The 16,430-nt window shown below is 36.5% G+C and overlaps 1 protein-coding gene across 6 annotated transcripts in view; it reads right to left on the reverse strand.

The window, feature by feature from the left end:
• Positions 1–16,430, reverse strand: part of ALMS1 (ALMS1 centrosome and basal body associated protein) — a 189,712-nt gene that overhangs the window by 37,061 nt on the left and 136,221 nt on the right. For 3 of the 6 annotated variants that reach the window (XM_061431899.1, XM_061431896.1, XM_061431901.1), the window contains 4 exons: positions 14,553–14,723; positions 6,297–6,440; positions 4,676–4,840; positions 1,643–2,805 (listed from right to left, as the gene is read on the reverse strand). In XM_061431899.1, the coding sequence (XP_061287883.1) occupies positions 1,643–2,805; positions 4,676–4,840; positions 6,297–6,440; positions 14,553–14,723 (1,643 nt within the window). Of the gene's footprint in view, positions 1–1,642; positions 2,806–4,675; positions 4,841–6,296; positions 6,441–14,552; positions 14,724–16,430 lie in introns of those variants that run through there. The other 3 variants (XM_061431897.1, XM_061431900.1, XR_009739311.1) reach the window with 3 other exon arrangements.

The raw sequence follows: 16,430 nt of genomic DNA on the forward strand, positions 1-16,430 counted from the left end.
CTACTGACAGATGCTAGGACATGGAGAAATCTCAGAAGATTATCCTAAAGTCAAAGAAGCCTGACACAAAGATCACATATGATGTGATTCCAATTAAATGAAATAACCTGAGTAGGAAAGTTCAGAAACACGAAGTAGACTTCTGTGGTTGTCAGGGACTGGTAGGAAGGAGAAAAGGGAGTGACTGCTTAATGAGGTTTCTCCTGGGTGATGAAAAATTCTGGGATTAGGCATGGTGATAGTTGTAAAACACTGTGAATGTATTTGGCGCCATGGAACTGTCCACGCAAAATGATCAACTGTAGACTTCATGCTTTATGTTTTACTACACTATCCCTCCCAAAATGCTCTATCTGCATCCTTTCCCCCATCTCCTTATGGAACAAAATGCCTCAATCCTGTCTTTCCCTATTCTTTGCTTACTTAAAAAAAAATCTTATGGTACTATTTATACATGTAAGTACTGTCATTAAATACCTACCAAAAACTCAATGATGAGAAATAATATTTATGGTAAATGTCTGAATGTTTTGTGCCTTCTTCCCACTAGACTAGTGGTCTCCAAATTGTTTGAATTATTGGGTTCTACTGATTAAATATTTCTGAGCAGAAATTATTAGATACTTACAAGTTATGTATTATTGCTGTATTTATGTATTGTAAAACATAGACAAAACAAACTTTAAAAGGTTCATATTCCAATGAACCACTTTGCAAGTATCCTTATTTGGAGAGCACATCTCCAAATAAATTTTATCTTGGGTTAAAGTGATGGTTTGCATTTACTGACCCTGTAAAATCTGCCTTTATGGAATTCTCTAAATTAAGGCCATATTAGCCTCATATGACTATTGTTACTGAGAACATATTGTAAGGACTCCGTAGAGGATTTTGTTACACCACAATGCTTTCTTAAGGACAGATTAAATTTCTCTTAAGTCTTTAGAACCAGAGATATCTGTACTGCTCTTGAAATTTTTGTTTTTCTATTAGAGTTATGCAACTGATCACAAAATTCTACCAATATTAACTAGTAGAAAACATAAAGCAAAATTTGTGACTCATTTTTAGGAACCATATCCACAAGGTATCAACTTGTCTTCCCATTACTCTTAATTATTCACTCATTTGTTTTAAAAATCATGTTGTAGCTCACTCCACCCTGGCTTCAATCTAACTTTCTATCATTCCAATTCTTCATCAACTTAAAAAAATCATATCATATTACTTATATATATATGTGTGTATGTATATGTGTGCTTAAAAGAACGTCAAGATTTCTTAAAAGATAGGGAGGAATGAATAAAGAAAATCAACAGGCAAAAAAAAAGCAGGCAATATTGTTCAGAATGAAGGTCATTCTAAACTTGAAGTTCCCCTGTCCCAAGGGTATACACTGCAGATTCTGAAGCATTTAGCAGCAAAGCCTTTCATCCAAAGGGTAATTTGTAAATGAGTGTTGATGAAAAGAATGACAACTCACAATAGCACTGTGCTACACTTTCTCACTCTTTTCCAGTTGGTAAGAAATATTATAGGGAGGAAAGGGCAATTGGCTTTTTTTCACCTGTGTGCAAAGCTTAACTAAAGAAGTCCATGAAAAAGGCAGTCACATTGCCAGATGGAATTTGTAGCCATGTACCTGGATGTGTTTCCTTCTGGTGTGCTCTGAAGTAATTTGGGGATAACCTGTATTCAAAGCTTTCCTGTTTTTCTTGCTCCGCTTCTCAAGGTATCTCCTCTGGTGGTCGGTGATACTGCTGTATAATTTAATTCGCCTGGGTGACAAACAAACTCTTTCATGGCCAAAAGCATGGATCAATCGGGCAGTGTCAATGGTGGAAATTGAGCTGCTCCTCTCATGCAAAGTCATTTCCTTATCTGTTTGGGTCAATATATCTGATTCCACAGGAGAAGTGGTGGTAGAAAGGATGTTGGTGGTCGTATCTGTGAGCAGCTCACTATCCTCTGAGTGTCTAGAATCTGAAGAAGTGTTATTTATATAACGAAAACCTGGATGTTTTCTCAGAATGTATTTATCAAACTTAAACTGCTCAATTTTAATCTGATTGGGCCTCCCAGCTTGATGAGCAGAAAGAATCTTATTTTTTTTAAGATCACCTGTGTTTTTATGGCATTTCTCCAGGCTTTTATACCGTTTCTTTTTCTGAAGCTTGTTTTTCTGCTGCTGCTGTTTATCACTCCATTCCTTAGCATCTTGTTCCCCTCTGCTGTCATCCTGTGTACTTTCTGAGGGCTGAAGAGAATGTGTGATGGGATGCTGAAGAAGTTTAGCCAAACGATCAAGTCGCTCCACCAAGGAAAGTTCCTTCTTGGCACTGACCTCAGGTTTCTGCTGCTTCTGCCGTTCCTGGTATCTGTTCCAGAGTTCATTCAAACTCACAGTGTGCTCACTTGTTAGCTCTGGGGCGGCCTTAGGATCCCTTTTTAGATCATTAATTTGTTTGTCAGATTTTGGAAAATCTCTAGCCTGACTTTGAGTAGCACGCTTCAGTTCCTTGTTTTCCAAGTTTACGTTGATACTGAGGCTCTCTATTCTGGTATAATCTGTCTTTGTCTTTTCCATATGTTGACAAGGGGAAGGAAGACAAGTGTATTCTCTTTGTTTGTCTGGATGATGTTGAAAGAAATCTTTCCAAGAATGCCTCATGAAAACACTTCTTCCTAAGGATTCATGGCAAAAATCTTGGTCACTTGACAGGTGCACTGGATGATGAAAGTAAAACTTAGCTGACCTGAACACAGAATGGGTGGTGTTCTCAAATTCCGAATGACATCTGGATTCTGAAAAGGAGGGGAAAAAAAGATTTGAAGTACTTTCAAAATATCTGCATTCCATTTAGAAATAGTATTCACATTTAATTCTTTATATGGCAAGAGCGGGCAGTCCCCAAGCCTTTCCTGGACTACAAGGCCATCACCCTGGCCTCCCCTTTCCACAGCGATGGAAGGTGGAAGAAGTTAACTACATGATGACTGGACTGTATCCATGAAATAAGCTGCCACAATTCTGAGAACTGGCCTCAAAGAAATGGGAACAAACTGACCCTGGTATTGAAGACTAACTATACTTAAAATAGTCAAGATGATGCTGTGTGACCACTGCATGACCAATTTCAAGACGACTGTCAGAGCTGACTGCAGTTTCTGCATGTAGTCCCCTCCTTCCACGTATACACCCTGAAACTTGCCTTTAAAAGCTCTTACCCACTGGTTGTCAGTGGGGGAGTCAGCCTTTGGACGTAAGTCTCACCCACCCTCCCCCTAGTCTGCTAGCCTCCAAAAGAAAGCAAACTTTCCTTTCCATAAAAAAAAAAAGAATGGTTTATATACAGATTCAGAAAATTCACTGCCTGTATAAAGGATTCATGCTGTGTGCCTAGAGCCCAGACTGGCATGGTAATACTTCAAGAGACTCAGGGTCAAAAGACCCAGATTCTAGGTTGGATTCTGCCACAATCTGGCTGTATGACCTTGAGGAGGGCACTCTGGTTATTGGGATTGTAACAGCAGCTGCTATCTATCACTGCCTGCTATGTGTGGAGTATTATAAGATATGCTTTACCTCTTTTTTTCTCTCTCTTATAAACTTGATAGAGAGGTATTATTAACCTCATTTTCAGCAAAGAAACCTGAGACTTCACTTTTATCATCAGTAATTAAATGGATAATATTTTCAAAAATGCCAACTCTTTACATGTTTTACAGCCCAGGAAAATTCCTTTTTTGTGAAGTATCTTCACACCTCCCTCCACGCAGATGATACCACTCTAATGGCAGAAAGCAAAGAAGAACTAAAGAGACTCTTGATGAGAGTGAAAGAGTTGAGTGAAGACACTTGCTCCTTGGAAGAAAAGCTATGACAATCCCAGACAGCATATTAAAACCCAGAGATATTGCTTTGGCCACAAAGGTCCTTCTAGTCAAAGCTATGGTTTTTCCAATAGTCATGTATGGATGTGGGGCTTCCCTTGTGGTTCAGATGGTAAAGAACCTGTTTGTGATACAGAGACCCAGGTTTGATCCCAGAAAGATACCCTGGAGAAGGGAATAGCAACCTACTCCCGTACTCTTGCCTGAGGAATTCTATGGACAGAAGAATTTGGCAGGCAACAGTCCATGGGGTCACAAAGAGTCAGACATGACTGAGCAGCTAACGACCTGGACTATAAAGAAGGCGGAGCACTGAAAAATTGATGCTTTCAAACTGTAATGCTGGAGAACTTGAGAGTCCGTTGAACTGCAAGAAGATCAACCCAGTCAACCCTAAAGAAAACCAACCCTGAATATTCACTGAAGCACTGATGCTGAAGCTGAAACTCCAATACTCTGGCCACCTGATATGCAGAGCCAACTCACTGGAAAAGACCCTGATGCTGCGAAAGACTGAAGGCAAAAGGAGAAGGGGGCAGCAGAGGGTGTGATGGTTAGATAGCATCACCAAATAAATGGACATGATTCAAGCAAACTCCAGGAGACAGTGAAGGACAGGGGTGCTTGGCGTGCTGTAGTTCACAAGGCTGCAAAGTCAGACATGACTTAGTGACTGAACAATGCTCACCAAAATTAAGTGGAAACATGTGGACATTGGTGTTTGGGGGCACACATGCTCTCTCTCTCTTATAGCTCCTACCCCACCACCCAATCCCATTACCTGCAATATCTATCTGTAAGGCTTTCTTTTCTTCTGACCAGGCTTCCTTAGGAACCTTCCTCTTACTATGGATCTCCTCTTTCTGTTTAATGGCTTTAGCGTCTGGCAGACTATCAGTCTTTGTGTCTTGAGTTGAGTGCTGTGAAGGAGCAGCAGTACTGGAACCTAAGATAGGAAAAAGAAGACTGTAAGTTGACAAAACGTATTTTAAAATACTTTTCAAGCATCTACCCTGGGTTGGGAAGATCCCCTGGAGAAGGGAAAGGCTACCCACTCCAGTATTCTGGCCTAGAGAATTCCATGGACTGTACAGTCCATGGGGTTGCAAAGAGATGGACACGACTGAGCGACTTTCACTTTTCACTTTCAGTAGAGTGAGAAGACAGTTAAGATGGGTAAACACTGAGAGTGAAAGAGAAAGACATCTTAGGGAAAGGGGACTACATATGAAAAAAATGGAATCAGGAAAGTAACTCAACATCTAAGAAAGAACAATTATATAATTTATTTGATTATAGAATTTGTAAGCACTGAAAAGTTGTTTGGGAGCCAATTCTACTATTCTGAAAGACTAGGCTAAAGAGGTTTATTTTTAATTTGTAAGGGCAATGAAAACTTTTTGATGTGGAGATTAACATGATCAAAACTTTTTTTGAAGCACTGATTTAGCTACAGCAAAAAAGGGGGTAAATTTTTGAAGTTCTGCTCAGAATACATATAAGTTCTGAAATAGAAGCAATACACACAAAAAAGAGAAGTGGCTAATTATACTCCAAAATATGTTTCAATATTTATAACTGTGGCAGAAACTACCAGCTGCCTTCTGAAATTGATTTTCCTCTGCCTCTGAAATAGAACCTGACTTAGCTGGGCATATGTTTATGAGAAGAGAGATTATATTCCCCAGCCTCCCTAGCATCACAGGTTGGTGTGACCATGTGAATAACTCTGGCTAACAGGATGGGAGGGGAATGATACATTTACATTTTGAGACGTATTTAAAGGAAGAAATATACTTTTTTCTTTTCCTGTTTTCCTTTCTACCACCTGGAATATGGGTCTGATGGCTACAGTATGAGAATGGAGGCTAAAACATTGAAGCAACGGGAGAGAAAGAGCTTTGTTACCTGCTTTATCTCTTCTTTCTATCAACTAGTCTTTTTGTTTTGTTTTGATCTCTGAGAGCTAAAGCTAATCCTAACTTAAACACACTTGAATAGGCATATTTAATTAGTACAGTCCTACTGAAGTGTTTTAACTGAGTAGGTAGTTAGGAAGTAAACAAGTTAAATTCCTGAAGAACAAAAGCCTATGTATGACAATGTTATTAAAGAGCTAGCATCTCATGGCACCAAAAACTTTTATCAGAAATGTTTTTTAAAATCCATTATGTGAATTTATGGCAGTCAGATTAATTTGTGTACAATATACACAAAGTTTTCCAAAAATATCTCAAAGAGCTTTAAAAACGTTGATTTCACCTGCCAGTGCATACCAAAAGCTGCAGCTAATATTCTATTTCAGACATGGACAAGATGGAGCAGGGTTGAAGACAACTCGATAACACTTTTCTATTTACTGATATATTCATTTTAGAAGGCCAGAAGAAAATGAGTGATACCTCTACCTGTGGTATCTTTCTCCAAAGATTCTTTTTCTTCAGAGCCAGCAATCTTGGTCACTGCCTTTTTAGTGTAGATCTCCTTTTCTTGGTTTTTGTCTGAGAGGTCCTCATCCCCAGTGATGAGAACTTGAACGTGAGCATCTGGAATAATGATGTGATTTGATCCCATGGAGAAGGAAAAGGTAACACCAGAAAGTAATACACCACCCTCCCCCCAAAAACAAAACCTCTTTATATACTAGAGGAAAAAAGCATCTCATAGGCTCAACCATGTAAAAGCTGTGGCAGTTCTGAGGACTGCCACATATGACAGTTTTAACATATGACAGTTTTGGGGAGTTTGGAAAACTTTCCATATTTTTCTGTGTACAATCATTTTAAATAAAATCTGCTCTTTGCTGATTTGATGCAACAATAAGAAAAAAAAGGGGGGGATCCAGATCAGGTATCTTTCAAAGTAGAAAAGTAGATCTGAACAATCTTTCAAGTTCTTTGGCCTAGTCAAAGTTTTTCTCAATTAGGGGGCAAATTTCATATAATACTAGAAAAAATTTATATCACCTAGATTTTATATACCGTACTCACGTAATTTTAAAAAATCTTCTTGAGTTAAATTTGCCTGATAATTTCTAATTCCTTTTTCTTGGTCATATTTGCTAGAGATTTATCTACTTAATTGGTCTTTTAAAGTGAGTTTTTTTGTGTATATGAGAAAACTCAAGTGCAAAATTATGTTGGTAAATAAATTAAAAATCACCAATACAACAACTAGGATACAGTTACCGAGCAGTTAATAATGGTTATAGAGCTTAAAAAATAAAACATTACAGATATAGTGATATAATCATAGATACTCTATGTGAAGGCTCAATTAATACCATTTTCAGCAGCAACCTTAAGCTCAATTTAGAATCTGCCAATTTCAAGGATGTTTTTGAATGTATTGGATTATTTTGCATGTCTTTCTTTAAACTTTATATAAAAAGGTGTAATACTCTGAGTACCTTTAACTTGTCTTTTACACTCCAAATTATGATTGGAGGATTTACTCATAGTGACTCTAATTAATTCATTCTCAATGTTACACAGAATTCTATTCAATTAATGTATCAAGTCATCTGTTGATAAACTTTAGGCTATTTCTAATTTTTTTAATATTAAAAAGCATTACAATGAACATTGTTGTAGAATTTCTTTGTAGCTTGTATGAATTGCAAATATTCTCTCAGTCTGTGTCTTGTCTTTGTTATATGTCTTTTGGTATACAAAATTTTTTAATAATATCATATTTATTTTTTTTTTCTTTCATGGGCTGTGCTTTGCAGGTCTCATTTAACAAACCAGTATTTCATGGTCAAAACACAGTCATCTAAATTCTAAAAGCTTAAAGTTTTCCTTTTTACATTTAATATCACTTGGACTACGCTTTTGTTTAGTTTGCACTAGGGCTTCCCTGTAGCTCAGATGGTAAATAATCTGCCTGCAGTGTTGGAGACCTGGGTTTGTTTGATCCCTGGGTTGGGAAGATCCCCCGGAGGAGGGCACGGCAACCCACTCTAGTATTCTTGCCTGGAAATCCCCATGGATAGAGGAACCTGGCTGGTTACATTCCACAGGGTCACAAAGAGTTGGACACTAACGAGTGACTAAGCACAGAGCACACAGGGATCTATCAGATTTTATTTTTTCTTACATCTATCATCAGTGGCCAAAACACTATTGACTAGTTCACCCCCTCCCCAGGATATGTCATCTGTGGCATATATTAAGTTTCCACATTCATGGGTGTGTTTCTGGTCAACACATTGTTTATTACTACATATTAGGTCTTAAATATGTTTTATACACACACACACACACACACACCACACACATGCACACAGTAAGTCTTTTGATATCTGGTATGGCAAGGTCCCTATCTTATTCTTTAAATATACTTCTTGAATTTCAAAAAAACCTTGGAATCAGCCTGTCAAGTCCCACGAAAAATTCTACTGGAATTTTGAGTAGTGATGTATTGGATTTACTTAGGTTTCCTTACTGTAATTCAATGAAGCTTAATCATTTTCTATGTCCTTTGTTACAGTCATTTCTAAGTACTTATTTTTTGTTGTTTTTAAAAAGTGTATCTTAAAAATGCCTTTTGCATTATGTCTCAGAAAACACATACCAAATATTGCACAGAGAATTCAGCGAATTGTTAAAAAAGTGAACATGTACCAGGGTTTTAAAAAAAACCTGGCTCGAAGTATACATGCTCCCCTCATTCTTTCTTCCAATCTCCCCCAGGATGATAATTAACAGCCCATTTTAAATGCAACAAACTACTTATATTTCTGAACTTTCTGTAAATAGAAAAAAAGAGCACATAGCCTTATGTCTTGCTTTCTTCTCTCATGTTGTATTTGTAAGATCCATTAAGTGTTAAAACATATATGTCCTTTACTTAGTCTCATTTCCTGGTTAGTATTAACAATGTTAATACAATTCATCCATACTACTGGAAAAATAACAGGCATTTGGTAATTTCTGGTTTGAAGCTATTACAAGAACTGCTGTAAAGAATATTCACGTGTTTCTCCTGGTGCTCATGCACATCCTCTTCCGTGGAGTATATAATTAGGATCAGAACTGCTTGATTATGCTTTTGTGTAACTTAGTAGATAATGGCAAATTGCTTTCCAAGGTCACTCTCGAAATTTACATTCTCACCAGTAGTGAATAAATACCTCTTGTTTTATATTCTTACCAGCACAGTACTGACTTTTTCATTCCAGCCATTCTAATGGGTATGCAGAGATCTTACTGTGATCCTAATTTGCAAATCCCTGCTGATGAATCAAGTTGAATATTTTTGCATTATGTTCATTGGCTATTCGATATTCTCTTTTATAAAGCACCTAATTCAAGTACTTTTGTCCTTTTCAAAAATTGGATTGCCTATCTTTTTCACATTGATTTGTATTAGTTCATTTTATATTCTAGATAGAAGTCCTTTGTGAGATACGTATTGAAAACATCTTCCCCACTCTGTGGCTTGCCTTTGACTCTCTCATTTGGTGGTTAATTAATAGAATACCTTAATTTCATGTGATATATCTGTCAATATTTTCTTTTATGGTTACTATTTTTGGGGGCTAGGGATTCGATTTAATAAATCTTTTCCCATTGCAAGATTATGAAGACATACTCCTCTGTATTTTCTTGCAGAAAACTGACATATTTCATCTACCTATGCCTTTCATATTTAAATCTATGAAGTATATGGAATTGATTTTGACGTGTAGTGAAGTAGGGGGGATCAGTGTTCTTTTTTTATTTTTCCCCTAATATCCAATTTACATAACATCATTTTACCAAAAACATCATCTTTTTCCCCACGGTACCGCAGTGGTAGCTTTATCATCAATCAGGTGTCCATATATATGTGAATCTGTTTCTGGAGTATTCTCTGCTCTGGTCAGTCTGTTTATCTTTGTGCCAACATCACACTGTCTTGATTACTACAGCTTTATAATAAGTTCTGATACTTGGTAGTATAAATCCTCTAGATTTGTTCTATTTCAATTTTTTATTACATATATTTAAGGGTATAACTTTACCCTAACTATCACTTTGGCTATCTTCTATACATTTTGATATCAGAGTTTTAAATATATTGCAACTTCCAGTATTACTTTAACTTCTGAGTTACTTAGAATTAGTTTTAAATTTTCAAATACATGGTTATTGTATTAGTATATGTATATAATATTTATATATTATGTATATTTGTTTCCCAGGGCTGCCACAGTAAATTATTACCAACTGAGTGGCTTAAAACAAAATACATTTATTCTCCCACAGATCTGGAGTCAAGTGTCAGCAGGAACATGCTCCCTCAAAAGGCTATCTGGGAGAATTCTTCCTTATCTCTTCCAGCTTCTAATGATCCCTAGTACTCCCTGGCTTAAGGCAGCACAACTCCAGTCTTTGCTTTTGTCTTCACATGGCCCCCTCTCCTAGTCAGTAAGTACACGAATCACTGGATTTAAGGTCCACTCTAAACCCACAATGATTTAATCTAAAGATCTTTAACTAATTACATCTGCAAGTAACATTACATACTGAAGTTCTCAGTGAACATGAGTTTTGGGGGAATACTATTCAACCCAAAACAAACAGATTTTTGTTTTGTTATTACAAGTTTTTACTGTTGATTTCTAATTTGGCTACAGTAGTCAAAGAAGTTGTTCTGTTTGAACATCAATTCTTTAAAAGCAACAACTTCATCCATTTTTCTAAGTGTTTCACCTGTTCTTTAAAAAAATGCAAAGTTCTCAATCAAATTTTTAAATTCCATTGTTTAAATCTTCTCTAATTTTTTTGTTTTATTTTTTTCCCTTTTTATTATTAAAACCCTTGTGTAAAGGGCTGACATTAAATAGAACTCAAGAAGGGTTCTCTGCTTCTTAGGAAACTCCCACCCAGAAGCAGGTTATCTATGAATGGTTTAGTACCTGACAGGTGAGGGCTGTCCTGCACTGTCCAAAACCAAGCCAGGCATGCCGCACCACACCCCTGGGGATATGGGCAGCCGCCTGCCAGGGGGGACCAGCTATCTGAACCCACCAAGGCTTCCATGGTGCTGCCGTATGGTTCTACCTCAGTGGGATTCCAGAGGTCTACAGTCTTAAATCTCACAGATGGTAGCTTTGACCAATTGGCTCCTCAACCAAGTACATACACTTTAATCCTCTTTCCAGCATCTCTCAGTTTCTGATGGATATGAACTGTTGGGTTTACCTATATCTTCCTGTCATTTTTCCTGCATACAAGTTTGAGTACGTGAAAATAAGCTCAAATTTTACCTTGCTTGTTGTTATATTTTAACCTTTTTTTATTGGAAGGGAAACTCGTGTGTGCATGCGTGAGTGCACTCTCAGTCGCCCAGTCATGTCTGACTCTTTGTGACCCCATGGACTGTAGCCTGCCAGGTTCCTCTGTCAATGGGATTCTCCAGGCACGAATACTAGAGTTGCCATTTCCTACTCTTATATATAGATATAGGCATATATATATATATAATTCATAATTATATATAATTACATATTATATAAACATATGTTTTAATATCAGATATAATTATATAGGTTTATATAATATATAATTATATATTACATATTATATAATTAATATATATTACTATCAGGAGTATTCCTACTCCTAGGAGTATATATATTTTATATATACATATATATATATTATTTTTTGGCCTAGAATTTTATCTTGTCAATATTAACACTGCTCGCTACCTTTTCTTTGGTTAGTATTTGCCAAATATATCTTTTTCTATCTCCTTTATGTTTTGGGAGGTAACACAAAATAAACAGTAATCTAATCAAAATATCAGAAAGTCGAATAGTTCCGTTAAGCTTATAACAGAAATCAACAGTTTTCAAATACCACCAATTCATTTAGTCATTTCTTCCAGTATCACTAGCCTTGTTTCCAAATAACATGTTTCATATTGTTGTATCCTTTTTAGTTCCAGAAAATTTTTTATTTTCTTCTATGATCAATAGGGATTTACCTTTTAGAAAACTTTCCTGTCACAGCCATATTCCCTCCTTCTATCTTTTGAAGTTTTAACCCTATACTAATGTTCAGTGTTTATATAGTATGTAAATAAGAGTCTTGATTTAGTCAGTCTTCAGTTCATATGTGATTGTGTTATGTTTCTGTTATTCACAGTTAAACCAACTAGAATACTGTAAACATATTTACTTTCTTTTAAAAAGTTTTGCTTTTCCTGAGGAGTTAACAATTGCCTGTTCTTACATTTGCTAAGTTTCTCTATACCATTCCCTTCATCATCCTTATAAATGGAAACAGAATCGAAAATCTCTTCCAAATACAGTCAACTATATAAGGCAGTCTTATCAGCTTGACTTTTCTTACAGTCCTCTATCTGAACTCGTTCTCGATCTTCTGCACCACTGCTGCAATGGCAATTCCTTTCCCACTCTCCTATGTTGACCTCATTTCCTTCATTCTATGTTTTCCTTTAAAAAACTTAAATCTTTAATTTTAATGAAGTAATTTTCCCTCATAATTTCAAGGCATTATTCCTTTAGTTTCTAGTCCCATGTATTACTTTCCTTTTTTTAATTGGAGTATAGTCACTTTACAGTGTTGTATCAAGTTTCTACTGTACAGCAAAAGGAACAAGCTATACGTATACATATATCCCCTGTGCTATACAGTAGGTTCTCATTACTTGTCTATTTTATAGATAATATCAATAGCGCTTGTATTATTTTTAAAAAGTTTAACATCAGTCTAATATCCATTTCTTTATATGGTACTTGTTTTCTCTTTGGAAGCCTTTTGAATCTCCTCTTGCCAGTGTATCAAAATTTCAAACAGTCATGTGCTTTGATGTGGATTTTTATGTACATAATGGTTCCTATTAATATGAAAATTAATATCCTTCACTTTTGGGATCTATTCCTATACTAGTCCTTTGATTGCTTCTTTTTTACCTTCTTTATCTTCTGTATGGAACACCTATTTTTTGATGATGACCCTTTGGAGTCAATCTTGAGTTTTCTTTTCATTTTTTTTTTCTTTTCCCTTCTTTTTACATTCTATTTCCTATCAGAATTTCTTACTTTTATATTCCAATCCTTATGAGATTTTTATTTCTGATATATTTAATGGGTTCACTTAGCTGGTATACAAAAGTTTTCTCCAGCAGGTATCTTCTCCCTATTCTTCTTAACCCTTTAAAGTGAGAGGTTCTAAGGCTGGGCTTCGCCCACGGTTAATCAGGAGGGCTTTCCCTTAGGATGTAAAGTCTGAAGTAGACCAACAATAATAGTAACAGATGATCCCTATAAGAAGCGGGAAGTTACAGGGGTCCCTCAGGTAACAAAGCCCAACTTTATTTCCAACACAACATCCTTACCAAATGCACAGTTAGTAAGTTCACTGTGCAGACTTCTAATGGAGTTCCCTGAGCCTACCACTTTTTGTTTCCTGTCAGTTTCTGCATATCCACCTTCTTCACAAGTGTCTAACAGTGGGATCACAGGGTCACCTACATGAACCAAACTGCCACTAGTATATAGCTAGCATATGAGCGTTTTCATTTATGAACTACATTTTGAAAAAACAGTTGCCTTTTTATTTACTTGGCAGCCTCAGTGCTAACTGGCAGATAAACTTATCTCATTTCAAAAGACCTCAAAATGCTTTTGAGTGCAACAAAAGTTATCTGGAAGAATGTCTGCACTTTAGCAAGCAGCCTTTCGTTTGGTTTCCTCATAAAAGCACTAACACCATCACAGGAAATCATTAACACTATGCCCAAACCAGAACATAGAGCCAGCAGCCCTTGTTTGAATACTGCCCCCAGATTAGTAGCTCCTATCTGGCTAATAGCTATGAACATGAATAAAAAACTGTAAATGTAACAAAGTAACATATGTAAGTATACATGTAGAGTTTTCAGTGGCTCCTGAAATTTTCCTTTAATAAATACTACTGTGTATCAACTAAAGAAGCACAATATCAGTGATGCAGAGGGAAAAAAAAATCAAGGAGATTCCTAAAGATTAAAAGCTTTTATAAAACATTGGGGCCTTTATCTGGGAATAAGAATGAAGACCCAAGATCGATGAATGAAGCAGACTGAGTCTTCATGAGCCTGAGACTCATGTGGACTGATGCAAACAGAATGTGTATCCTTTCTGCAGAGGACAGTCATGCCTCAGGGTTCACTGATTATTGCCAAGAAGGAATACAAGCTGAGTGCAACCAGATATTCTGACTTTTCAAAGGAAGCCCAAAATCTTATTTTTAAATGTTGGCAGGAAAATTTAAAAAAATTCAAAACAACATGTAAGCCACAGATTTTCCTGCAGAATCCAATTGATGAGATATTTATACCATCTGACAGATAAATTCATGAAGCATTTTAATCAACACTTTCTATGGATTTTAGTCTTTAAAACATTTAATTGGATATAATTTCATTTTAAAAGCTGCAATCTAGTTTCCATAGTGAAACTAAAGTTTATTGTTTTCAAAAATTTGAAGCATTTAAAAAGATTTTATATTTTCCTTCTTGTACATACCCAATAAAACACCTAGGAGAAAAGTTCGCATTAATGAAGTAGAAAAAAAAGAAAGGATAATACTCCCACTTAGGATGAATACAGAGAAAAAAAAAAAAAAAGGCCACAAAATACACAAAGCCACTCCAGTCACCTGCATTATCTTTCTGAAAGGGTTTTTTCCCCATTGACAAGGATGCCTTAGTTACCGCCCTCTTACTGTAGATGCCCTCTTTATGTTTAATGTTAACAGTGTCTGCCAGGTCATCATCCCTTGTGCCTAGCACCTGAGCCGGGAAATCTGGAGCAATGGCATCATTGGATCCTACAGAAAAATGGAAAAGCAGTACAGTTAACGTAAGTACAGATAAGAATTTAAAGAAAAACAAAAAAAATTACCTCTTAAACCACTTCTATAAAAAAGGCACTACCATGGGAGTGTTATAGGGTAATTAGAAGGAGACATCAGTCAAACTGAAGCTGTCAGAAATGTACAATACTGCTACAATACAATGGAGAAGCAAATGACATAAGAGGAGACATAGAAAGCAGAATATCAGTTCAGAAGGGAGATCAAATTCTAGCTCAGAAATGTTTTCAGACGAGGAGAAACAGATTGCAAGCAGGGACTTTCTGAAATATGAAGAGGAAGGAAGAAACAAAAGCATTTTAGGTAGAGGTTATGGCATTAGCAAAGACAAGGAAAACAGTAAATAAGAAAATCAGATACTTTTGTGGTCAGACATTAAAGAGAGTGGTGGGAGATATTAAAAAGTAATTGGGACAAAATTCAGCAGGGCATAGCATCCCAAACTAAAGGGGGTAATAATAAAGGGAAATACAATCAGGCACATTTTAGGAAGGTCAATCTGACAATAATACAAATTATTCTAAGGAAAATTTTACGTGATAAATGTAAGATTTGAATATAAGATTTTTTTTCTTTTAAAATACATTTCAGTATTAAGTCCACTAATATAGGAACTGATAAGAAGTTTACCCATGTCACAAAGAAGAGGCAAAAGAACATCTCTGGATATGTAAGAGTTTGTGGTAACTATAGAATTATCTTCTACAAAAACGTGTTTTTTTTTTCCTTTTTATCTGATACTCCACATCTCATGCACTTTGTAAGCACCAAAAAAGTACATGGCCAAAAAAGCTAAGTATCAGTTCAGGTGGTTCAGTGGTAAAGAATCTGCCTGACAAGCAGGAGATGCAGGTTCAATCCCTTGGTGGGGCAATTCCCTGGAGAAGGAAATGGCAACCCACTCTAGTATTCTTGCCTGGGAAATACCATGGACAGAAGAGCCTCATGGGCTGCAGTCCCTGGGGACGCAAAAGAGTCAGACGTGACTTAGTGATTAAACCACCACCACCACAAGTATCAGTGCATGAGTATAGTATAAATATGTCATGAGGAATATTTCAGGACAGACTGCAAGAATCCTGTTAAGCCCTCTGGGTCGTATGTCCATTGAGCTTTTCTTTGTTTCTGTGGCATCACTTTCTTTTATTTGCTCCCTATCCTTCAGGTAAATCCTCATTGTCCTTTCTTCAACTAAAACTCTCAGTGTTGGAGTTCCTGAAGGGGTCAGAATTGGGTTGTCTTCTCTTCCTGGATGAACTCCCCAATCACCAATGTATAGAATTGTATGTTGATGACCAACAAATATGTATCTCTAGCTGGAACCTTTCTTCTGAGCTTCAGATTCCAGTACTTAGGACACAACTAGCCTCTACAGCATTTGGGGGAGAAACTGTTGTAGCAAAAATAGAAATGACACTTTTCTTAAACAAAAATGAGAGTTTTCTGATAAACAAGGAAAATAAGGAAACCGTGAACAGGCTGGGGAAACAACATAAACAGTCCTGAAAAAGAATAATCTCGGCTTATTCTTTACTGTTACTACTAACACGTGTAGCTAGACTTCTCCTTCACAAAGCCAAACAAAGCTAATTACTCTTTGATACAATTCATATGAATTGTACTCTGCACCTGGCATTCTTTTCCCCCTACACTCTCTCAGTA

This window comes from Bos javanicus, chromosome 11 (assembly GCF_032452875.1).
Source record: "Bos javanicus breed banteng chromosome 11, ARS-OSU_banteng_1.0, whole genome shotgun sequence".
NCBI lineage: Eukaryota > Metazoa > Chordata > Mammalia > Artiodactyla > Bovidae > Bos > Bos javanicus.